Source organism: Balaenoptera musculus, chromosome 19 (genome assembly GCF_009873245.2).
Source record: "Balaenoptera musculus isolate JJ_BM4_2016_0621 chromosome 19, mBalMus1.pri.v3, whole genome shotgun sequence".
Lineage (NCBI taxonomy): Eukaryota > Metazoa > Chordata > Mammalia > Artiodactyla > Balaenopteridae > Balaenoptera > Balaenoptera musculus.
This window is the reverse complement of record NC_045803.1, coordinates 14657049-14680539: the sequence shown is the minus strand read 5'-3', so window position 1 is coordinate 14680539 and position 23491 is coordinate 14657049. Positions and strand designations below refer to the sequence as shown.

At 54.5% G+C, this 23491-nt stretch overlaps 3 protein-coding genes across 11 annotated transcripts in view; 2 read left to right on the top strand and 1 right to left on the bottom strand.

The window, feature by feature from the left end:
* Positions 1-72: 72 nt before the first annotated feature.
* Positions 73-10313, bottom strand: YIF1B (Yip1 interacting factor homolog B, membrane trafficking protein). 9 transcript variants are annotated; one of them, XM_036833689.1, is made up of 10 exons: positions 10182-10313; positions 8748-8798; positions 3351-3589; positions 3165-3269; positions 2958-3036; positions 2767-2824; positions 2458-2580; positions 1603-1758; positions 1426-1519; positions 75-441 (listed from the first exon to the last, which is right to left on the bottom strand). In XM_036833689.1, the coding sequence occupies exons 3-10, from the start codon at positions 3552-3554 to the stop codon at positions 286-288; spliced, it is 975 nt and encodes a 324-aa protein (XP_036689584.1). In that variant the 5' UTR covers positions 3555-3589; positions 8748-8798; positions 10182-10313; the 3' UTR covers positions 75-285. The 9 variants fall into 9 exon arrangements, with proteins under 9 accessions (XP_036689588.1, XP_036689584.1, XP_036689585.1 ...); XM_036833690.1 differs by lacking the exon at positions 8748-8798; XM_036833685.1 differs by lacking the exons at positions 8748-8798; positions 10182-10313 and adding an exon at positions 7626-7823.
* On the top strand, positions 9879-21781 carry KCNK6 (potassium two pore domain channel subfamily K member 6). Its single transcript, XM_036833684.1, has 3 exons — positions 9879-10452; positions 17150-17542; positions 17708-21781. The coding sequence occupies exons 1-3, from the start codon at positions 9951-9953 to the stop codon at positions 17929-17931; spliced, it is 1119 nt and encodes a 372-aa protein (XP_036689579.1). The 5' UTR covers positions 9879-9950; the 3' UTR covers positions 17932-21781.
* Positions 10332-23491, top strand: part of CATSPERG (cation channel sperm associated auxiliary subunit gamma) — a 41300-nt gene continuing 28140 nt past the window's right edge. The window contains exon 1 of the mRNA XM_036833694.1: positions 10332-10452. The gene's annotated coding sequence lies outside the window, so the exon portion shown is untranslated. The remainder of the gene's footprint in view (positions 10453-23491) is intronic.

Genomic DNA, 23491 nt, shown 5'->3' with positions numbered 1-23491 from the left:
CCCATCCCCATCCCCCTTCCCGGACCGGGCCTGCCCCCTGCTGGGCACCGCGCGCCAAGGAGAGGCTGCCCACGCCGTGCCCATTACGGTTTATTGTTTCTGGAACAGTGGCCGCACTGCTGGGGGGCGGCCTGTGCAGCTGGAAATCTCAGCACCTCGGCGAGGATGGGGAGGGAGGGACTCGGGCGGCGGGGCGGACCCTGTGGCCGGCAGGTGGCCGGGAGATGAGCGGCGGCAGCGCGGTGGCCACCGGAAGCAGCAGCTGGAGGCGTCGCGGGGCCGCCCTCACCGCACCAGGTGGAAGGTGAGCCAGTACATGAGCAGGGGCTGCGCCGCCGCCACGGCCATGGTCAGGTACATGCGCAGCTGGTTCCGCGCCCCACGCACCGGGATGCCCTCGGCCGCCGCCTCGGCCAGGATCTTCAGCCGCAGCGTCCGGATCTGGGCGGGGGAGGGGTTCACTCTTGAGCCCGGCCTCCTTCCAGACTCCAGTTTCCCCACCCCTCCACAGGGCAGCTGCGCTCAAGTCTCTGCTCTTGAGGAGCCTTGGTTTCTCCCAAACCTCCTAACACACGCGGAGGACCTGCTCCTCCTCCCAGGCCTTGGGAGAAAATGTGAGGGTTCCAAACTCAAACGCTAGGCGAGGCCTCGTAAGTGAGTGAGGTGAGGAACTTCACTGTGAATACTCCACCTGAGGGGATGGCCAGGCTTGGCCCTTTGGCCGCCACCAGCTTGTGTTGACCCTTGACAATTTTTCAACACAAGCCAGAAATGCCTTCTTTTTCTTCTTAACTTTTTCCCCCACCCCCTCCCCCACCAGAATTTTAAATAATGACATCTAAGTCGAAGTTTATCTGGGCAGATCTGGCCCACCAGCCACTAGTTTTTGCCCTCTGCTCCGCACACTGAATCCTCCCAGTACCCTGACGTGCAATTAGCATCATCCCCATTTTACAAAAGGCGAAGCAGGTTTAAAGATAGGAAGTGGTCTGCCCAGGATCGAGTGAAGCCTGGGCTCAAACCCAGGCCTGGTGGATCCCAGTGCTCTTAACCAGCACCTCCACTCCAGCTGGATGAACTCTCAGAGAAGCTACTCTGAGGATACGGAACTCTTTTCATCCTAAAGGAAATTCTGGTAGGAAAGCCCGTCATGCAAGGAGAGTGGAGTGAGGGTGAGAGCCCACTCTAGTAGCCTGGCTGGCGCCTCCTCTTCCTTCAGGACCCCGCTTGGACACCCCCTCTTCCAGGAAGCTCTCCGGACCCTCAGGCTAGGGCAGCCACTCCAGGGCTCCTCAGTTCACCAGCGTGGGGCCTCTGGTCTAAACTCCCCACCTGACATCCCCTGCTTGGATGCCTCCAGGGACCCCCAACTCTGCCCAGGAGACCTGTGCCCTGAGTCCCCTCCTTCCCTGAGCCCCAGCTCACCATGAACACAAAGATGGACACACAGCACCAGCCCAGCACGAGGTAGTAGCCAATCTTTCCAAAGAGCAGGCCCATGAGGACCCCGCCAATCATCCTGTGGGGGAGAGGGGAAGGCTGGTCTGAGGAAGAAGCCCCAGGGCTGGGGGCTGGCAGTGGGAAGGCGGAGGGGGTACTCACCCAACATATTTGTAGCCCAAGAAGGCCACCAGGTCGATAGTGGTGAGGTCTGTGTTGACAGTGACAAGGTAGAGGCTGAGCAGGATGGCCAGCACCTCCAGTGTCAGCCAGGCCAACGCCGAGCTCGCCTGCAGCCCCAGGAGGTCTGGGGAGAACCTGTCAGCACCCAAGCTCTGTCATTCAGTTAGCTGGCTCAGACCCTCCCTAAGCATCTGCCTGGGGACAGCCTGTATGGGGGCCGGGGCATGCTGGAGACCCGGCAGGGACCAAGATGGATCTGGGCCCTGTCCTGGAAATCCCATTCCCAGTGACAGCCCAGAAAGGTCAGGGCTGGGATGGGGGAAGCACAGGGCAGGGGAGGTGTGTGACCCCGTTGGGAGGTGGGTATCAGACACTTGAGCTAAGGCTTGAAGGAGTAAGGAGCTGATTGGGGAAGAAGGACCTTAGTCTCTGCCATATCCCCAGTGCCTCAACAATTAATTGACTCTAATGACAACTGTGTTCCATGCCGCAAAGGAAATGGACAGGGGTCTATGAGTGAGAGGTGGGGGCCTGACGCAGGCTGGAGGGTGGCAAGGCTTCCCTGAGGAAGTAACGTCGCAGTGGAGACATCATGAGTGAATAGTGCTCAGCAGGTGATGCAGGGGAGGAACACACTCCCCAGCAAAGGGAACTGATGTGCAAAGGCCCTGGGGAGGCAACCCAGGTCCTCTGGAGAAACAGAAAGAGGACCAGAGTGGCGCAGCAGAGTGAGGGAGAGGGGCAGGCAGTGCCAGGCTAAGGAGCTGGGGCTTGGTCTGGGGACAGGGGAGCTAGGGACAGCTTCTGAGCAGGGGGGGACATGGCCAGGCTCACCTCTCAGCCAAGACCTTCCTGCTGGAGCCGGGGTGCAGGGGGTGTGTGGGGGCCGGGCAGCTGGTTAGGAGAGGCCGGGGAAGGATGGGTTCAGTGTCATCCAGCACAGGGTGTGGTGATGGGCTGCGCACGGGTGGGAAAGAGGAAAGGGGCAAGGGTGACCCTGCGGGTGACCCTGCGGGCTCTGTCTTGGGCTAACTGGGAACACGGTGGGGCTCTTCTGAGGCAGGGAAACCAAGAGACCTTCCTGACTGCCCCCTCAGCTCCCCCAAACCCCACACCACTCTGCCTACTCCAGGCCTCTCTTACCTATCCTGGGTCCCCAGCGCCAGGCCAGCCACCAAGACGTAGGTGATGAATGCCATGGCTATGAGAGGGAGACACACAGACACTAGTCAGAAGAAGAAGGACCATCCAGGGCCTCCGGGCACCTAAACCTCTACCCGAGACAGGCCCACCCAGAGGGAGGAGGGCACCGGGCCGTGGTGGGTAGGGTGAACCTGGAATGTAGAGGTCAGGCGCGTTGACGTCAAAGCGCGGGGCCACTGGTGTGTCCTGCTGGTACTGCACCTCCCAGTCCTGTGGGGAGAGCGGAGGGAGCAGGCAGGACGCAGAGCTGGGCTCCTGGCCCGCCTACAGGCCCTCTCTCACCTGCCCCAGCCTGACCCACCCCTGCCTAGAGGCTGCCACCCCGCTCAGATGCTCACCTGGTGCAGGTAGGGGAAGAAGAGCAGACCCAGCTTTTTGCCCACATACATGGTGTCCACGGCGAAGTAATACTTGAGCTTGGTGACGGGGATGAAGCGGTCGATCTGGGGAGGCAGAGCGCCAACCTGAAGCCCTGGCCCCGAGGCCCCTACCTGCCCCCACCCCCACCAGCCCGGCCCACTCACGTTCTTATCCACCAGCTCCTTGCCCTGCGCGGCGAGGCTGCTCCCGTAGGCCATGGCCATGTTGGACACAGGATCACCCAGGAAGGCCGCCTGGGGCGAGGCGGAGGCTGTAGGGTAGCCCAGGCCGCCAGGCGCCCGCTGGGCCCCGTAGCCTCGGCTCTGGGCCGAACTCGTGTCATCGAAAAGCTGGTGGGGGTCAGCCATGCCTGGCTGGGACACAGGTACCCTCCGCTTCGAGGCTGCAGGGGGAGAAGGGTGCGGAGCCTCATTCATTTTGCAGGAGCTCTCCCTCCCACTTCTGCCGCAGTGGGGCACTGGTTTTGCTGTCAGATGGGTTGTCTAGTCAGGTCTGGGCGGCCTCTGCCTGCCATACATCCATCCATCCATCCATCCATCCAAATCACAATGATGATGATGAGGACGACAATGACGGCTACTATGTACTGGGGTTGACTGTGCACAGAATCCTGTGCTAAGACTCTTACAAACAAGGTCTCTAGACAGACCTTCTCCCTTCACGTTCCCTCTTACTCATCCAGCTCCAGCCACACCGGCCTCAGTACTCAGTGAACGCACCAGGCACATTCCCACCTCAGGGCCTCTTCACTGGCGGTTCCTCTGCCTGAATGCTCTTGCCCCAGACATCCTCAGGGCTCCCTCCTCTCCTCGAGGTCTTGGCTCCGTGGGGCCTTCCCCAGCCATCCTGTCTACAACTGCATCTCCCTTGGTGCCACCCCCTCATCCCTCTTCCCCACTTCATTTATATCCACAGAACTCAGCACCAGCTGACATACTAGCTGTTTAATTTATTTTATTCACTGTCTGTCTCCCCCACTCAAATGTGAGCCCCCCCCACCAAGGTGAGGAGCTTTGTCTTGTTTGTGGCTGAAGCCCCAGCCCCTAGAACAGGGTTAGAGTAGGTGCTTGATAAAAACCTGATGAATGAATAAATGGCCATGCCCATTTTACAGATGTGGAAACCGAGGCTCAGTCTAAATGACTTGTGCAAAGGGCCAAATTAAGGGAGTGACAGAGCAGGATTCCAGCCCAGGTCACCCTGTTAAATATTGTAATAATTAAACCCCAGCTGAGCATTTAAACCACACACCAGGCCGTGTTCTAGACACTATGGATTAACTCACTTAATCCTCACAACAATCCATTTTGTGTTGGTGAGACTATCATCCCATTTTACAGATGGGAACCGTGAGCCCCAAAGAGGCTCAGGCCCTTGCCCAGAGTCATACAGATGGTGTGAAGCAGAGCCGGGTTTCAACTTTTCAAAAGATCCCTCCGCTTCATGTGGGGAACAGACTGGGAAGGCGGGGACAAGATGAGGGGAGAGGAGGGGAGGGGAGGGGGGAGGAAGCTGCTGAGGTGGTCCAGGTGGGAGAGCAGGATGGGGCAGGCAGGGGTGGGGTGGGGAGGGGAGGGGCTGCTTCTGGCGAATTTTGGAGGTAGGAGAGGCAGGATTGCTGGAGGTGTGCTTGGCTGCGGTAGGGTAAGGAAGATGAAGGAATCCACACTTCTTCCCAGATTCTGGTCTGAGTGATAGAGTGGATGGGAGTGCTGCCTACTGAGATGGGGAATATGGAGAGGGCAGATTTGAACCCAGCACTCGGGCTCCAGCACCCTGACCAAAAAGCCATGCCACCGCAGCAAATATTTACGGAGCTCTTCCTCTGTGCCAGGTGCCACAGTGGGAACGGGGTGGTAGGATTACAATGGGATGCGGGAGAGGCATCACATAATCCATGTCATGACTTTCTCTGCACCTCAATTTTCTCCTCTGCAGGATGGTGTCAACACTCCAGGGCAAAGTGACATAAACTCCTCAGCCCCTGGCCTGGCCCATAAAAAAGTGGTCCATCCCATCACCTATTATTAATAACTAGCCCCTCGACTCTTCCTCTTCATTATTTGTAGCCTGAAAACAGACCCAGGTAGTCCTCTATCCCAGAGCAAGCAGCACTGGCCCTGGCCCACTTGTCCCCAAGCACCACTTCTCTTTTCCCTCTCCCACTTCTGGCCAAAGGGCTGGCTTCCTGAAAGCTTTAGTGTAAGCACTTCCTCCCTCTTTGTCGCCCCCTCAGCCCTTGGCATTTGGGGTTCTGCTCTCACCGGTCCCCTAAATGCCTCTGCACTACCAGGCCAAGGCTGTTATTCTACTCTCCTCAGATTCAGGCTCCTCGGCAGCACTGAGGCCCTTGCTCCAAATGCCAACCTCCAACTCTCTGCTCTCTTGGCTTCTGAGACACTGTACTACCTCTTTCTCTTTCCTGTCGGAGCCCCACAAACATCGACTGAGCACCTCTGTGGGTTAGGCTCTGCTGCGCGCGAGGTGGATACAGCAGTGAACCAAAAGGGAAAAACTCCTGCCTTCATGGAGCTGATGTTCTGATCGGTCCCTCTCAATCAATGATTTCTCTCCAGCTCCCTGAATTGTGTGCCCCAATTTTCCACCCTTACCCTTGTCTTCTGTCTCTCACCTAGGGCAATCTCACCACACCCATGGCTTTCGCAGCCACCCACCCTGTGCCCTGGGCTGTCTCTAGCCACCACTTCCTGCCAAGGCCCCAGGGCCTTTACCTCTGACATCAGTTCTCACCCATTTGGTCTCAATGTTACCCTCCCTTTTCAGACTCTGTCATCTTGCACCTGAATTAAATGTCCTCCTACCAGCTTGCCCTGTTCATTCTTAGCCCCAACAACTTCCTTTCCAGTCAGCAGCCAGAATGATCTTTTTAAATGTAAAAGAGAATATTTCATGCCCTCTGCCTAAGATCGGTGCCCACTGTGCTGAGAATAAAATCCAAATGCCTAGGAGGCCCTGCATGACCCAGCCCTGCCAACCACCCTGGTTTGCTACCTCTCCTGGGACTCACTCCACCAGTCACAAGGGCCTCCTCCTCTCGGGCCCTGACCCTGCCAAGCTCCTCGCCCCCTCAGGCTTTTGAACATATAGTGCTATCACCTTGGAACACCTTCCCACAATTAACACCTGCCAATACAGCACTCAGGCCTCAGCTCAAAAGATTCCTTCTCAGAGAGACCTTCCTTACTCCTCAATATAAAGCACTAGCCCCACACTGTTCTTTCTCATAATATCCAGTGGTTCTTTTTTCTCTTCCAAGTACTTGTCACAATTTCTGAATCTATATTCATTTGTCTACTTGCTTACTCAGCACAGGCCTCCCACGCCTTTCCCACACACCATAAATCCCCTTCCCCGGGCTAATTCCTCATCATGCAATGTTACCTCTTCCAGGAAGCTTCACTGACACGGCTGGGCTGGGTCATGTTTCCTAATCTGGGCTAACACAACACCTCCATCCCAGCCATAACCACTCTGACTGTGCTTCCCCCATCCCAGCCCTGACCCCTCTGCCTGCTCTTCTCTTATCACAGCTCCATCACGCTAGACTGTCGCTGTCTTCTGCTCTGTACTGGTAAGCTCCATGAAGACAGGAACCAGGACTGATGGGCACGGCTGTATCCCCAGCATCGCCTACCACAGGGCCAGTCAGGCATCTTACAAAGGTTGAGGGAGGAATGCATGCATCATGTCTTAAGGCCTCCTCAACCCCTAGTCAGTTTCCGGCTTATTCTCTTTACAGTCCTAATCACTCCCGAAATTATCCTGCTGCCTAGTTTGCTTCCAAGTTTAGTGTCTGTCTTCCCACTAAACTCTGAGCTGTAAGTTGCCAAGTTGCTGGTTACTACTGGGTACCCAAATTGCAGCACAGGGCCTGGCACAAGGGAGCTGAAGTAAGATATGCTGAATGAATAAATGAGACACACGCACACTCCCGAAGATGAAGAGGAATTTAAAGAGAGATACAAATTCACAGACATGGGAAAAGGGGATTAACAGCACAATAAACACAGGTTCAAATCTTAAATGAGGGGTAAACACGGCCCTCTGCGATCACGCAGGGCTATGAACACCGTCCTAAGGTGCGTGGGCAACAGCCCAAGGCCACGGAAGGGTGGGGAGAGGACAGACGGCTAACTGAACATGAATGAAAGTCGCGTTTTTCTGCACATCACACAATATCCTGCTCAAACTTGTTTTCTTCTAAATGAATTTCCTAAAGAAAAGAAGAATCGAGTCCAATGCGCCCCCTACCCGGACCTGGCATCCCTGCGCTGTGCACACCTCGTAGCTCCAGATCCCTGACCTCGTGACCTCCGACCTGCGGCGACCTCGCCAACCGCCGAGGCAGCCCCGCCACGCCACGCCCTCCCTCCCTATCTCCTCGGTCGGCCACGTACGCCACTTACGCTGCCGGGGCGTCCCCGCCGCCGCCAAGCCTGCCGGGTGCATTTTTCCCTGCCGCCGCCGCCACCGCAGCCCCAGCCACGGTTCGAAATGTGCCCGCCCGGCTCCCGTAGCCACGCCTCACCGGCCACACGACAGCCAATGGGCGTCACGATCGCGCAGACGCCACGCCCCCACACGGAGGCCCAGACAAGCTGGCGGGTAAGAGGGGAGGACTGGAGGCCGGTGACGTTAGGCGAGAGTCAGGCCTGCAGGGCAAGGAGGGCGGAGCCCGGAACAATCGAAGGAGTAGGCGTTGTCGTGCATGATGGGAAATGTAGGTGTCGAGCGAAGAGGGCGATGGGAAATGGAGTTCTCTATAGACAAACGCTCAATTTGGCTCTTGAGAACACTGGGGAGCGAGAGAAGGGTGTGGAGCAGGAGAGGAGAGACCCGTTAGTGTTCCCCAGGGGCTAAGCGGAGTTGTGCGGGCTCTAGCGCTTATACAGTTTTGGCAGACTTTAGGTATTAAAGTGATTATTTAGAGGGAGAAAAGGATATCCAACAAGTTAGGTAGGAAGAACCAGGTGTCTTTCCTCAAGACGTATTGTTAAAAAACAAAATTAGGGACTTCCTTGGCGGTCCAGTGGTTAAGCCTCCGCGCTTCCACTGCAGGGGGCGTGGGTTCCATCCCTGGTTGGGGAACTAAGATCCCACGTGCCAGCGTGATGCGGCCAAAAAAACCCAAAAAAACCCAACCAAACAAAAAAAACCCAAACTAAACCGAGTAAAATTTCTTAAATTAATTTTTTATTGGAGTATAGTTGCTTTACTAAACCGATTAAATTTGAAGACCTATGGGATTTATTCAAAAATTTATGAATCCGGCAACATCCCATCTAGTAAATAGAACGGAGCTTGAAGGAGTTGTACAAAATGGAGGTTTTTTTATAGAAGGAGGCAAGGAAGTTATTAGCAAGAGAAAAGAAAGAATTATTTCAGGCCAGGTCACCTTCTTTTGGGGGGAGGGTGAGAATCTATCTTATAGAATACCTCTTCTTCCTTTGCGGGGGTAGGGGGGTAGGGGTGGGGGCGTGGGGAGTGTAGAAATGGTGAGGTCCCACATGACAGATTACCTCGCTGGTGCTGACCAGGAAATTCCAGACTGGCCGATTAAGATTACCTTCCTGGGGAAGGACAAAATTGCAGTTAGGTCAGATGTTAAAATCTAGGTTTGGTATCATGGGCTTTAGCACTAGCGACGCCATTTGGGGTCTGTGGTTTTCTCTTTAACAACATCTTTAGACATTTTCCCAAAAAGTCATAAAAATGCTCCTGTGTTGCAACCTGGTTTCCCTGGTTTGCCAAAAAACATTATAACCCCCAGCAAGTGAGCACACACAGGCACACCTGCAAGTGAGGAGCCCTGAACATTAAGCTACCTTAGTCTCTCCTGTCTCTGCCCTCCGTCTCCCCCTTTATCTAACCCTGTCTCCCCCTCAGCCTCCCCTTTTCTGTCCCTCAGTCTCCTCCAGTTATCTCAGGCAAAGATAATGGTAGAAATGACTTCTGGGGAGTGATAGCTCTCCGGAAGGATGTCAGCAAGTGACCGTGTCACTGTGGCTTTCCCTTTCCTCCTCTGAGACACTGTCTTTTCTGGGGACCTTGAAGACTGTTCTGGTCTCTCAGTTATGACTCCTGGCTGCACAGTCCTCTAGGCTTCACCATCCCAGCCCCTGTCACTCTGCCTGTGCTTCCCTTATCACAGCCCTGACCCTCTGGGCTGTCACTCTGTTGAAGTGCAGGGAGCCCCCCAACCCGAGGGCAGGGCCCAGGGACTGTCTTGGTCACTGCGTGTCCCCAGCATCACCCAGCAAAGCGCTGGGCACAAAGTGAGGGCTGAGCAAAGATTTGGTGAATAGCTAAGGATCCTCACTCTGTGAGGGCACAGGTGACACCTGACCCTGTGGTGTCCCCCTTTGTGAGTTAGACAGGGGTTCTCTCCAGGTGGACGCAGCCCCACTCCAGAACGCACGACCTGGCGCGTGGAGCGAGGGCTGGATTTCAGTTTGTCCCCTTGTCCCCTCAGCCACGCGCCCCGGTGCGGCGCACAACATTCGCAGCCTTGAGCAATGGCCCTAAGGAGTCGGGGAGCGACTCCTCGGTCCGCGAGCCGAAAAGAGACTTAGGATTCTCTCTGGCGTAGGGAGCCGCGGCTCCGGGGAGGAAGCAAAGGAAGGAAGGGGGAGGAAAGGAAGAATACCCCTAACCCAAGCATCCCTCCGGTCTCCTGGGTCCGGGAGCGCCGGGCTCCTCCCTCTCGGTCCTCACACCTGGCGATGGGGCGTGCCTCAGTTTCCTCCACCCCCGCCCCTCCCCTTTTTCCTCTTCTTCCTCTTTGGGGCGCCGGGGGCCGCACGTCAAGCACTCCCGGAACTGAAGCTGGGCGCCTGGCGGTCGGGAGTCAGGGGCCACGTCAGCGGGGCGGCCGGGAGCTTGGCGAGCCGGCCGGCTGCGCCATGCGGCGGGGAGCGCTCCTGGCGGGCGCCCTGGCGGCGTACATCGCTTACCTGGTGCTGGGCGCGCTACTGGTGGCGCGGCTGGAGCGGCCGCACGAAGACCGCCTCCGAGCTGAGCTGCAGACTCTGCGCCAGCAGCTGCTGCAGCGCAGCCCGTGTGTGGCTGCCCCCGCCCTGGACGCCTTCGTGGAGCGGATGCTGGCGGCCGGACGGCTGGGGCGCGCAGCGCTTGCCAACGCCTCGGGGTCAGCCAACGCCTCGGACCCCGCCTGGGACTTCGCCTCGGCGCTCTTCTTCGCCAGCACGCTGGTCACCACCGTGGGTACGTGAGCGCCGCCCCGAGCCCCCGACCCGGGACCCCCCTCGCCCCCGCTTCCCTAGGGACCCAGGAGCCGCCACGAAATACCCTGATCCCGGCGGATCATTCCCGATCTACTCTGAGCCCAGGATCCCCTCAAAACCCCCCAACGAGGACCTGGGACCCACACTCACGGGCTCCTCCACCTTGGGGAGCCCCCATCCATGTCTTTCCTCCCAGTAGGAAATCCACCAGTTCCCTCGGGGACCAGAGCCACCCTCAGAGTACCTTCCGGCGAGCATCTGGGACCTCATTCCTCTGCCTTAACTCCCTTGGAGACCCGGGTCTGTCCAGTCCCCTCTGGGCCTAGAACTACCCTCAGAGACCTCCTGCGAGAACCCCGGACCCTCTGCCTGAGACCCTTGCCCCATCTGGACTGGGACCTCAGCCATGCTGAGCCAGCTGTCTCTGGCTCAGACCACCATCCCCTCCAACACTGTCTCCTGGTTCTCCAGATACGTCCTTCTGGGTTGCCCCTTGGGAAGCCTTACCCCAGTCTCCTCCTGACCCTGGTGCCCCAGTGAGGACCCTGAATCTCCAGACCCTCTCCAGGTGCTGTCCCTAAAGACCTTACTGCCAGTAGACACCCCTCAGCCAGAACCTGGGGCCCTTATCTCAGACTTCTACCCCTCTGGACCTAGACCACTCCCCAGCAAGGGGCCCTGCCCTCCTCCTGACCAAGGACCACCCCGACCCTCATACTCCCCTGCAGGTAGCCCTGACTCCAGACACAGGGCCCCTCTTCACATATCCCATTCCATCTTAACATCTTTGTATTGAGGAGCCCTCAATGCAGGGTTTTCCTCCCAATAGGGACACCCCTGTTCCCTCTGAACGTGGGACTTCCGATTCAGCAGCCCCCAGCTATGGAAGTGTGTGAGAGAACTAGAGCACCTTCCAGGAAGGGCCGCTGACTTTCCAACCAGAAGCCCCCTAGCCAGGACTCCCACGCCTCCAGTCCCAAATCGGCACCAGCAAAAACCCCTACTGTTTTCCAAGCCAGGGACTCCCCATGGGGACCCCTTTGTTTATTTATGTTGGCCATCGCAAGGCATGCGGGATCTTAGTTCCCTGAACACAAACCCATGCCCCCTGCAGTGGAAATGCGGAGTCCTAACCACTGGACCACCAGGAAATTCTTTGCAGACCTCTTTGAACCTGAGGACCCCTAGCTGAGACTCTCACCGCTCTCTGGACCCTGACACCCCTCGTAAGAACCCCAGAACCACCTGGGACCCCAGCGCCCTCCACACACGCTGCCCCTGAGAGCAGAATCGCCCCCCTCCCCAGGATGCCAGCCCAGGGAGTCGGCTCTCTGCACCCGCTACCCCTCCCCCGAGAGCCCCTGCCCAACCTGAATTTCCCAAGAAAGGGAACCTCCAGGGGACCTGGGACCCCTTCAGTCTCCTCCAGACCCACAGCTGGGACCTTTCTCTCCACCCCAACCCTGCTGTAGTCTGCTTTGGACCTGAAGTTCTCCCTCCATCAAGGACACTCCAGGCTCTCTGTACCCCAGATCCAGCCCCCCCGCCACCACTGTCCACTCAAGACCATTACCACTTTCCACCCTTGACACTCTCAGCCAGGACCTGAGACACACGCCCCCCCATCATCCCCGTAGCATTGTCTACCCCCATCATGTCCCCTCAGGCATCCTTGGGCTCAGAAGCCCCCTCTGCCTGAGGATTCCCCTCCCAATCCCATTTGTGATCCAGAAAACACCCCCACTGGTGCCTGTCCCCCTTCTTCCTCTGGACCCAGGACCCCAGCCCCAAACCAGGATTCTTTTCAAACCAGGACACTGGCCTCTGATTTCAGATTACTGACTGGACCCCACAGATCCCCTTCTCTGGACCCCTACAGCCTCAGGTGGGACTGACACCCCCTCCCAGCCCTACCCGGGAAATCCCTCACCTCAGGGCCCCTCAGACCTGGAAAATCCCTTTGTTGTCAAGCTCTGCTGGTCCTCCCACAGCCCCTCCCCAGCCCCCAAACTTCCTCTTTGCCTCTTTGCTAGGATTTGGATAGGGGAGGTGGCTGGGCCCCGGCTAGCCCAGACCCCTAACTCCCCTTCCCCGCCGGCAGTAGCAGGCCGCCTTTGCCTTTTGTGCCTGTCACTGTTGTGTGGCTCAGCAAACCAAGGCCCCGGCAGCAGGGCTGGATGCTTCCCACAGACTCTTTCCAGTTGCTGGCTGGGCCTGCCTGACCTGCTCCCCGGCTTCACTCTCCCTCTGTCTCCTCCCAGATCCTGGCTTCTGAGAAGCTGTCCCAGGCAAGACAGGTGAAGAAGCCAAGCTCAAGGCAGGCACCGTCTGGGTGATCTCTAGTCGTCAGTGTCCTCCCTCATCTCATCTGTAAAATGGGGATAATAACACTCCCTACTTCACAGTAATAGCAATACCTGGTAGAGGACTTAACCACATACAGACTTTAACTCACTCAGTACAATAAGCCTTGTGAGGCAGGTAGCATTAGTAGTTCTATTTTTTAGCAACAGAAACTGAGGCCCAGAGAGGTTGGACAACTTGCCCAAGGCCACACAGGTAGGAAGTGTAGCGTGCGGTTTTGAACTGAGGCTGTCAGGCCTCAGGGTCCCACACTGTTAACCAACACACCACACTACCTCTTAGGCTTGCATGAATGAAGGATGGTGATGTATGTATATTGTAAAAAAAAAAAAAAATTATTCTGACATTCGTTAAAAATGGTAGGTTATTGCAGCAGGGGAGAGAGACTGAACCCAATTCCGAATATAGCAAAGACAGCTGGAGATTTAGAGCTGAGAGCAAAGTGAAGGGGTCAGTGGATGGAAAATTACTAAGAGGAGACATGGAAGGTAGGGGGATTCTTGCTAAACTGGCTTAATAGGATTCTTGCTAAAGACTGGCCAAGGACTTCGATATCAGTGGTGGATGGTGAGGAATTTGATCAGATATCAAGAGTGGGGGGATTCTCCCTAAACCAGCTGAGGATTCCTGCTAAAACTGGGCTTAGTCAAGAGGAGGGCTCAGGACTTCCTTGGTGGTCCAGTGGTTTAGACTCTGCACTTCCAATGCAGGGGGCGCAGGTTCGATCCCTGGTCAGGGAACTAAGATCCCACATGCCGCGCGGCACAGCCAGAAAAAAAAAAGGAAGAGGGCTCAGAGGAGCCTGACTAAAATTTGGTCAAGGTGGGAGTCTGTGTCTATGTGAAGTGCCAGTAATAATAACTGAGATTGACAGAGCCTCAGTTATTATTATTGTTGCTGGTGAAGCCGGGAGCCCTGAATGTATCTGGAGAAATGGAAGACCATACGTCATTCAGAGAGACCTCTCCCACAGCGTCCCTGGTCTTGTCATAGGCCCTAGTCTTCTGAGGGGTCTTGTCATAGGCCCTAGTCTTCTGAGGAAGACCTGGGGCCTGGAGCTGGTCCAGGCAGCCTTGCTGTGATTGAGGCCAGGGGTGGAGGAGTCGGGCTCACCTGCAACTGGGAATGGGGGGAGGGAGCGAGCATTACAGTCATGCTAACTCTTTCTATGCCCGTGCTAGGTGCTACACCCTGTCCCAACCTGCATTTGAGGAAGGCATTGTTTATGAGGCCATTTTGCAGTACTCTGAGGAAACTGAGGCTCAGAGAGGAGAAGTCACTTGGCCAAGGTGATGCAGGGACCAAATAACAAAGCACCAATTTGGACTTGGCTCTTGGAGGTAGCAAGTTGAGGCTCACAGCCCCCATTCTATTCTAACTCTATGATTTTTCTGTTTATAAGGATTTCGTGTCATCTGCAAACCTGTCATTTCAGCTAGGCTGCTGGAGTTTCTCTATCAAAAGCCTTGTATTAATGAAGCTTGGAGCCATAAGTGATAAACCTCAAATAACAGCTGCTTAAGTAAGATGGAAGTTTATTTCTTGCTCACATTCAAGGGAGTCAGTCCAAGACCAGAATGGTGCTGCATGGTCAGAGACCTTCGTGTTCCTTCATAACTCCTGGGCACGGTTTCCATTCCCAGGCTCATCTCATGGCCCCAGATGGCTGCTCCCCTCCAGCCTTCACATCTGTGTTCCAGGCAGCAGGAGGAGGGAGGAAAGAAGGAAGATAGGCATCTCCCTTTCTCTAAGGACACTTCCTGGAAGTTGTTTCCTTCTTTCATATATACCTCATTGGCCATAAATTATTCCAGAGCCACACCTAGCTGCACTGGAGGAGGGAATGTCTTTATTACAAGTGGCCACCTGTCCAGCAAGAACTAGAGGATCCTTTATTTTTCCCTAGTTTTTTTTTTTTATTGTGACAAAATACACATAACATAAAATTTACTATCTTAACCATTTTTAAGTGTACAGTTCAGTGGTATTAGGTACATTCATATTGTTGTGCAACTATCACCACCATCCATCTCCAGAACTCTTCTTATCGCGCAAAACTGAATCTATACTCTTATATAATAACTCCCCATTTGCCCCTCTCCTCAGCTACTGGCAACCATTGTTCTACCTTCTTTTTCTTTCTTTTTTTTTGGCTGTGTTGGGTCTTCGTTGCTGCGCACGGGCTTTCTCTAGTTGTGGCGAGCAGGGGCTACTCTGTTGTGGTGCGCGGGCTTCTCATTGCTGTGGCTTCTCTTGCTGCGGAGCACGGGCTCTAGGCACGCGGGCTTCAGTAGTTGTGGCACGCGGGCTCAGTAGTTGTGGCTCGGGGGCTCTGGAGCGCAGGTTCAGTAGTTGTGGCGCACGGGCTTAGTTGCTCCGCGGCACGTGGGATCTTCCCAGACAAGGGCTCGACCACTGCGCCACCAGGGAAGTCCCCGTTCTACTTTCTGTCTCTATGATTTTGACTACACTAAGTACCGCATATAAATGGAATCACAGAGGATTTGTCTTTTTGTGACTGACTTATTTCACTTAGCATAATATCCTCAAGCATCATCCATGTTGCAGCATGTGTCAGAATTTCCTTCCTTCAAAAGGCTGAATAACATTCCATTGTTTGTATTTACATTTTGTTGATCCGTTCATCCATCCATGGACACTAGGGTTGTTTCCACCTTTTGGCTATTATGAAGAATGCTGCTGTGAACATGGGTGTACAGGTATCTCTTCAAGCCTCTGCTTTCAGTTCCTTTGAGTATATAAAAGCCAGGGGATCCTTTTGTGTGGAAGACGGGCTCAGGGGAAAGCCTGCTCGTATGTGCAATGCCTCCACACTTTCTTACGGGTCACAGGGCAGAATCTGCAGTCTTTTGGGCAAGACATTTTACTGTCAACATAAACCAGACCCCTTACCACTCCAGTCATATCTCTGACCCTTTGGTTTGCTTTATTTGGGAAATCAAAAGAGATTTTAAATTACACATTGCCAAAGTGATACAGTTTCACCCACACCTGAATTCCCCTTTATCGTGTTTCTGTTTGCGGAACTCACACCCACCCTGGCCTTCTTGTGTTCCCACGGTCTCCGGGAGCACAGTGGGGCTTGTCACACCCATTTTATTTTTATTTTTTATTTTTATTTTTTATTTTAATTAATTAATTTATATTTATTTATTTTTTTTTTTGGCTGTGTTGGGTCTTCGTTTCTGTGCAAGGGCTTTCTCCAGTTGTGGCGAGCGGGGGCCACTCTTCATCGCGGTGCACGGGCCTCTCACCGTCGCGGCCTCTCCCGTTGCGGAGCGCAGGCTCAGTAGTTGTGGCTCACGGGCTTAGTCGCTCAGTGGCGTGTGGGATCTTCCCAGACCAGGGCTCGAACCCATGTCCCCTGCATTGGCAGGCAGATTCTTAACCACTGCACCACCAGGGAAGCCCCCACACCCATTTTAGAGTAGAGGAAACTGAGGCTTTGAGCCAAGGTAAAGCCTGCACCCTTTATTCATTATTTTGACTATCGATCAAGTGCCCACTCTATGCCAGATACCAGGGCTACAGTAGTGAACAAAACAGACAGAAGCTCCTGCCCTCCTGGAGCTGGCACCCTGTGGGGAGACAGACAGTAACCAAATAAATAAACCATATAGTATGCTAGAAGGTGTTCAGTGCTATGAAAACAAACTAAAAAGAAGAGTTGGGTAGGAGGGTGTAACAATTTAAAGTGGTGAGGGTGTCACTGAGAAGGTGACATTTGAGCAGACCTGAAGGAGGGGAGGAAGGGAGCCATGTGGATACCTGGGGGAAGAGGGTTCCACCAGGAAAGAACAGCCAGTGCAAAGGCCCTGAGGTGGGAGCGCGCTGCCCTGGATTGTGTGGTGCCCCGTGGGTCACCATAAGGACTTTGTCCTTTTACCTGAGATGGAGCCACAGGGGGACTCTGAACAGGGGAGGGACATGACCTGACTCACGTGTTCACAGGGACCCTCTGGCTGCATGAGGGGAGAAGGGAGACCAGGCAGGAGGCTGCCGGGTAGACAGGACCAGGATGGAGCCGTGGGGTGGAGTGGGGCGAGTGGGTGGGTTTTGGATCTGTCTGAAGGTTGAGACAACAGACAGAAAGTGGGTGTGAGTGACAAGGGAGTCGAGGACGACACCAGGCTCTTGGCCTGAACAGCAGGAAGGGTGGAGGTGCCATCACTGGAGATGAGAGACTCTAGGAGAGGTGGGTTCGAGGGTGAAATTAGTCCTTGGTTTAGAGTGGCCACGGACGCCGGAGCGGATGCCGAGTGGGCAGAAGGATCTCCCCCTCACTCCCACAGGCTACGGGTACACGACGCCGCTGACCGACGGGGGCAAGGCCTTCTGCATCGCCTTTGCGCTCCTCGGCGTGCCGGCCACCATGCTGCTGCTGACCGCCTCGGCCCAGCGCCTGTCGCTGCTCACCCACGCGCCCCTGTCCTGGCTGAGCCGGCGCTGGGGCTGCCGCCCCCCGCAGGTGGCCCGCTGGCACCTGGCGGCCCTGCTGGCGGTCGTGGTGACCATCTGCTTCCTGGTGCCGGCCGCAGTCTTTGCCCACCTTGAGGAGGCCTGGAGCTTCCTGGACGCCTTCTACTTCTGCTTCATCTCTCTGTCCACCATTGGCCTGGGTGACTATGTGCCTGGAGAGGCCCCCGGCCAGCCCTACCGGGCCCTCTACAAGGTGCTGGTCACAGGTGAGTGGGGTGGCTGGCCGGGGACCGAGGGCCGGGTCTGAGGGGGACCTGGCCCCAACCCCGGGGGGAGTTGAAAGTCACAGCCCCATCCTGGGCGGTCCTGTAGCCCCACGGCCATGACCTGGAGGTCTGAGTCCACCCATCGCCCCTCTGCCGTCTCTGCAGTCTACCTCTTCCTGGGCCTGGTCGCCATGGTGCTCGTGCTGCAGACTTTCCGCCGTCTGTCTGACCTTCATGGCCTCACAGAGCTCATCCTGCTGCCCAATCCATGCCCTGCCAGCTTCGACGAGGATGGGGACGATCGGGTGGACATTCTGGGCCCCCAGCCGGAGCCACACCAGCAATTCACCGCCGGCTTGCACACTGACTACGCCTCCATCCCCAGGTAGCTGGGGCAGGCGCCGCGAGGCTGCGGACCTGGCCTGCGGCTGAGGGGCCCAAGGGACTGGACTGACAGACTAGCACGTCCACAAGCACATGCCAGTGTTCCCGAGGCCCTGCCTCCGCTATCCGTCTGTCCTTTGTCTTACCTGCCTGAGCACCACCCGGATCCAGGAGCCAGCATTGCCTTGTTTCCCCTGCCCCTCCTCTCACCTCCCTGCACGCTCTGTGCTTCCCTGGCTTTCTCACCATCTCTGTCTTTCCCTCTCCCCGTCTCTTTGTTTCTCATTCTTTTACTCACACCATCTGCCACTCACCACCTGCTGATTCTCCCAGGCTCTGGGCTCAGACTTCATTTCAGGTGCTAGATCAGTCACTCCACTTTGGCCAAGTGACCGGCCCTCTCAGAGCCTTGATCTCCTCATCTGTCAAGTGGAAAGAGTATATTCACTCATTTAGAACTCCCTCCTGTGTGCCAACCCATGCTGGGCAGTGCTAGGGACATAGTAGTGTTCCAGATGGTCTGGGCCCTGCTCTCATGGGGCTTGCCATCCTGTAAGGTAGACAGACCTGTCCCCACACAGTGACAGTCCATAACAGGCAGGACTTCAGTGGGGTGGGTGAGGGTGAGGGTGGGCAGAGTGGTCAGGGCTGGGGTGGAGGGAGCACAGGGAATGTACCCAGTCCAGCCTGGAAGGTCAGGGAGGGCTTCCTGGAGGAAGGGGCAACTGAACTCAGACTTGAAATCTGAGGAGTAGTCCGGGGAAGAAGGTGTACCTGACTCATTTTCCTCAAGTGTATCCAGGGAGCAAGACACATTCGGAGACTCCTGGGGTAGGCTTGTGTGATAGAATCTTCTTCAGCAGCCTGGCAGGCAGGAAGCTAAGGCACTGCTCTTCGTGAGGCACCATTGTAACAGCTGTTCCCGTTCACCAAGGACTAATTACATTAGGTGCACTGGGCTCTGGAGCCAGCCTGCTTGGGCTCAAATCCCAACTCAGTTGTGTCCTGCCTGTGTCCTTGGGTGGTCACTTTGCCTCTGTGATTCTTGGTTTCCTCATCAGTAAAATGGCAATAACAATAGTTACTTCAAAAGATGATTTCACAGAGCCTGCCATGTTATTCTGTGATGCTTTCTTTGGCCAGGCCCTGTTCTGGGTACTTTACATATGAGGTAGATAATGATAATATTATCAGTGGACATGGGCATATCGTAAGCATCCTTAAAGGACCATCTTGGGAACTTGGCTTCTTTCTTGAGGGCACTAGAGAGCCATGGAAGGGTTTTGAGCAGGAGAGGGCCATGGTTAGGTCTGGGTTTTAGCTGCTGTGTGCAGGGGGACACTGACGCTGGGTGCCCAGGGGAGGCTGGGGCAGGAACAAAGCAGGAGACAATGGGACTGGGTAGGGCCAAGGGAAGGGGAGGGGGGGGCGAGTCGAGGGATGCTCAGAAGGCCAAGTGGACAGGCCATAAGCCTTACAGACTTGGGAGGGATAAGGCCAGACAAAGGTCCAAAGTTGCTCAGCTGCCCCTGAGGTGGGAGCCTGGGAGAAAGAACAGATTTGAAGGGAGATGCTGAGGCTTGTTTGGAACATGGTGGCTTTGAAGGGCTAACGGGACACACAGGAGAAGGCATCAGGAGGTTACAGGACCCTCAGGGCAAGGGCTCAGTGGGTGGTTGAGGCTGGAGACAGACGAGGAAACCAAGGCCATGAAGGTGAGTATGACAGCCCTGGGTGGGAATGAAGAGAGAAGACCAGCCTTGAGAAATCAGCCTTAGGTTATTTATATATTTATATCAGTAAGGAAAGATTTGGGTTGCAAGTAACCAAATCCTGACTGGCACTGGCTGAAACGATGAGATGGTTGTATATTGTACATCACCAGAGTTGGGGACAGCTCCAGGCATGATACAATCCACAGCTCCAAGAGGGTCTTGTGGCCCCAGGTTCCCTCTCTCTCTGCTCTGTTACCCTCAGCTGAAGGCTTGGCTCCCACAGGGGCTCTCCTCATGGCCCCAGAGTGGCTGCCACAGGTCCAGGCGTCACAATCAGACATGTTAATTTTTAGTACAGGAAGTTGGTGGGGGGCGGTGGGGGCGGCATCTCTTCCCATGGTGCCTTTTTGGAAACAAGGAAACCTTTTCCCAGTGTCTCCCAGCAGCCTTCCTCTTCCATCTCATTGGCCAAAATTGGGTCACATGCACATCCTGAGCCAATCATTGGCCAGAGTGATGGCATCACCATGATTAGCTTGGATTCCTCAGGATTCCCCCTGTCACCCAGGTGTGAGGCTGGGGCTGAGGTTTTAGTTTGCAGGCTGGTGAATACTGGAACAAAATTGGGCTTCTATTAGAAAGGCAGAAAGTTGGGAGAATGGGCAGACATCAATAAACTAATCAGCCAAGGCAGTGAAGTACAATTATGCAGGTTGGGGCCTACATAAGGGATGCCTGGCTGGTAGGGTGGAAACAAATAGGGGCTGAAGTTCATGGCTGAATATGCCCAAAGGGGACTTCTTTTTCTAATTAACATAACAGCCCCATATGGTGAGCAGTGACCCTTCAAGCAATGCCCTCCTACCAGAGAGAAGAGCTTACAAAGGAGACAGAAAAGGAGTTCTAGAGAGGAGTAGGAAAACCAGGAGGGTGGGGAGTATTGGTAAGAGATGAGAGAATTTGAAGGAGGGAGAAGGCAACATTGTCAAATGATGCTAAGAAATCACACAAAATTGTGTTAATAACAGTGATAGAAAACACTTACGTAGGATTTACTATGTGCCAGGCATTGTTCCAAGCCCTTGATACACAAGAATTTATTTAACCCTCTCAACAACTCTGCGAGTCAGGTACATTCTCCATATTGCAGATGAGGAAAGGAGGCCCAGAGAGGTTAAATAACTTACCCAAGGTCACACAGGAAATGCAAAACTGGGATTTGGACAAGGTTTTGGTTGGTCACCTTGTCCCACGGAGGCTCAGAAACACCCGCTGTCTAGCTGTTTCTCAGCCTCCCAGCCTTCCTGGCTCCTCAGCATGGTCGTTGACCCTGCTGCTGAAGTCACTGGGTGGGTGGAAGGCAGTTGCTTGGGGGAGGTGCCTGTGTGATCTGGTTTCTGCTCCTCACCACTTCTCCTTCCAAATTCCCCCAGAAAAAGAAATCAAGCCCTGCTCAGTTTAAGATATTAAAAAAAAAAAAAAAAAAGCACATGCTTAAAAATGGAAAAAGTAGAAAAGACTGTACAGTGAAAAATAAGTCTTTCTCCTGGACTTGGGCTGTGTTGACAGATTTCTCAGGTCTCCTTCTAGGCATGTACCAGCAATATACATGTGTGTGTATATGTGTGTTTTAATTTTTTTCTTTCACTCTACATAAGTGGTACCTAGTACAGTGAGGTGGTTACAGTCACAGACTCTGGAGGCAAAGTCCCTGGGTATAAATCTGAACTCTGTCACTTCTAGGCTCTGTGGTTTTGGGCAAGTGATTTCACCTTCCTGTGCCTGAGTTTGCCAATCTGTGAAATGGTATGATAACAGCACCTACCTCATGGAGTTGTTGGAGAATTAAGCAATTTAATACTGTCAAGCTCTTAGAACAGTGTCTGGTGCTCAATAAAATGTCAGCTAATGGTTATTCTCATTTCTGCACCTTTTTCATATTATATGTTTCATATATACATGTATGATTTTATATGCTTTTCTAATATTCTCTTTTCTGCACCTTGCTTTTTTCACCAACCCAGTGTCATTCGGAGATCATTCCAGAGGCACACAAGTAGGTCTCCTATCCTTTTTTATGTCTGTGGTGCCTCCTCTAGGACCCACATCCCATAAATTATTTCCACGTTTCATTAACGGACATGTGGGTGGCTGCCAGTCTTTTGCCGGCATAAGTGATGCTGTAGGGTGTACCTTGTGCATCAAGGTAACAGAGGCCCTCCCCTTGGTGGGGCTATATTCCTGAGTGGGGGGGGGGGGGCCATGAGGACACCCCAGTCTCTCTGCCTCTGTGAGTCTAGAAGGGCTCAGGTACACAGCTGCTGGATTTCTTCCCTCAGATGAAGTCACCCTCCCTGGTCTGTGGGGATGGGCTGGGGGGTGGGGAGCACAGACCCCTGTCAGCTCTGCATTTACGTAGAACACCTATAATGTGCTGTGTTGCACAGAGTTGGGAACAAGTGACAGAGAAAGCCCTAGGCCCTACCCTCACGGAGCCTGTGATGCAGTGGGAAACAAAGACCCATTCCCAGACAGACATTGCCTAGCATGGTCAGGGGAAGGATGGGGGTTGCTCACATATCATAGACAAGACCTGAAAGGAGGAAAGTGGTCAGCCGGTGACAAAGTAGGGAATAGCATTCCAGAGGGTGTTACAGCATGTGCACAGTCTGGAGGAGAGCGAGCATGCCTGATGAAGGATATTCAAGTCGCTCTGTGTGACTAGGCTTTGGACTACAGAGGGAGAGAAGAGATGCCTGGGATAGGAGGGACAAAAGGGACGAGATTATGCAGGGCTCTGGAAAACAACTGAGTTTGGGTGTTTCCCTGGGGTCCTGGGGAGTCATGGAAGGTTCCCAGGGTGTTGTCCCCAGACCATTAGTATCAGCATCACCTGGAATCTTGCTGGAAATACAAATTCTCCAGCCCCATCTCAAAACTTACTGAATCAAAACCCCTGGGGGAGGAGCCCAACAACCTGTTTTAACAAGCTCTTTTGGTGAGCCTAATGCACGCTGAAGTTTGAAAACCACTGGGGTTTAGAGTAAAATCAGCTTTGCCGTTCATCAAAAAATCATGGTCTGGGGAATTCCCTGGCGGTCCAGTGGTTAGGACTCCACACTTTCATTGCAGAGGGCCCAGGTTCAATCCCTGGTCGGGGAACTAGGATCCCCGAAAAAAAAAAAAAAGTCATGGTCTGAGTCCTTAACTGTTAGGCATCAGAATACCAATGAAAACTGTTAACTTATTGAATATGTACTTGTGCCACGCATTCTTCACGTGCTATCTTATTGACTTCCCAAAACAGCTCTATGAGATGGCTGCCTTTGTCCCTGTTCTGTAGAGCAGGGTGTTAAGCCGCAGTAAGATTAAGTCCCACATGAAGACCAAATTTTTTTCACTAGAATTGTGATATCAGTGTCTGATTGGGTAGAAGGATAAGTAGGCGAGAACCACCAATAGGAACTCCTTGAAGGCCTTCCCATCGCAAACTTCGTCCCCAGCACCCTCTGCCGGCCAGGCCCCGCGCTACTGGGTGTTGAACACCGCCCTCCCTCCGCCCCCCAAGCCGTAGGCGCTGCTTGGGGTGAGCGTTACCATGGAGACAGGCGGGCGAGGCAGGCGTGCCTCGAGAAAGGCAGAAGTCGGTTGTGGAAGTGTAGGCGGCCATTTTGAGACCGGGCAAGAGGGGCGGGACTGGAGCGGCAGAGTGACGGTTGACCGGTCTAACTTAGAGACTGGTACCAAGGGTCTGGGAGAAGAGGGAGGTGCCTGGGGTCATCCCTGGCAGGGAAGGGTGGGGCGGGGGCGGGGTTAAGAAGGGGAGGAGAGGGGAGGGGGGAGGCGAGGA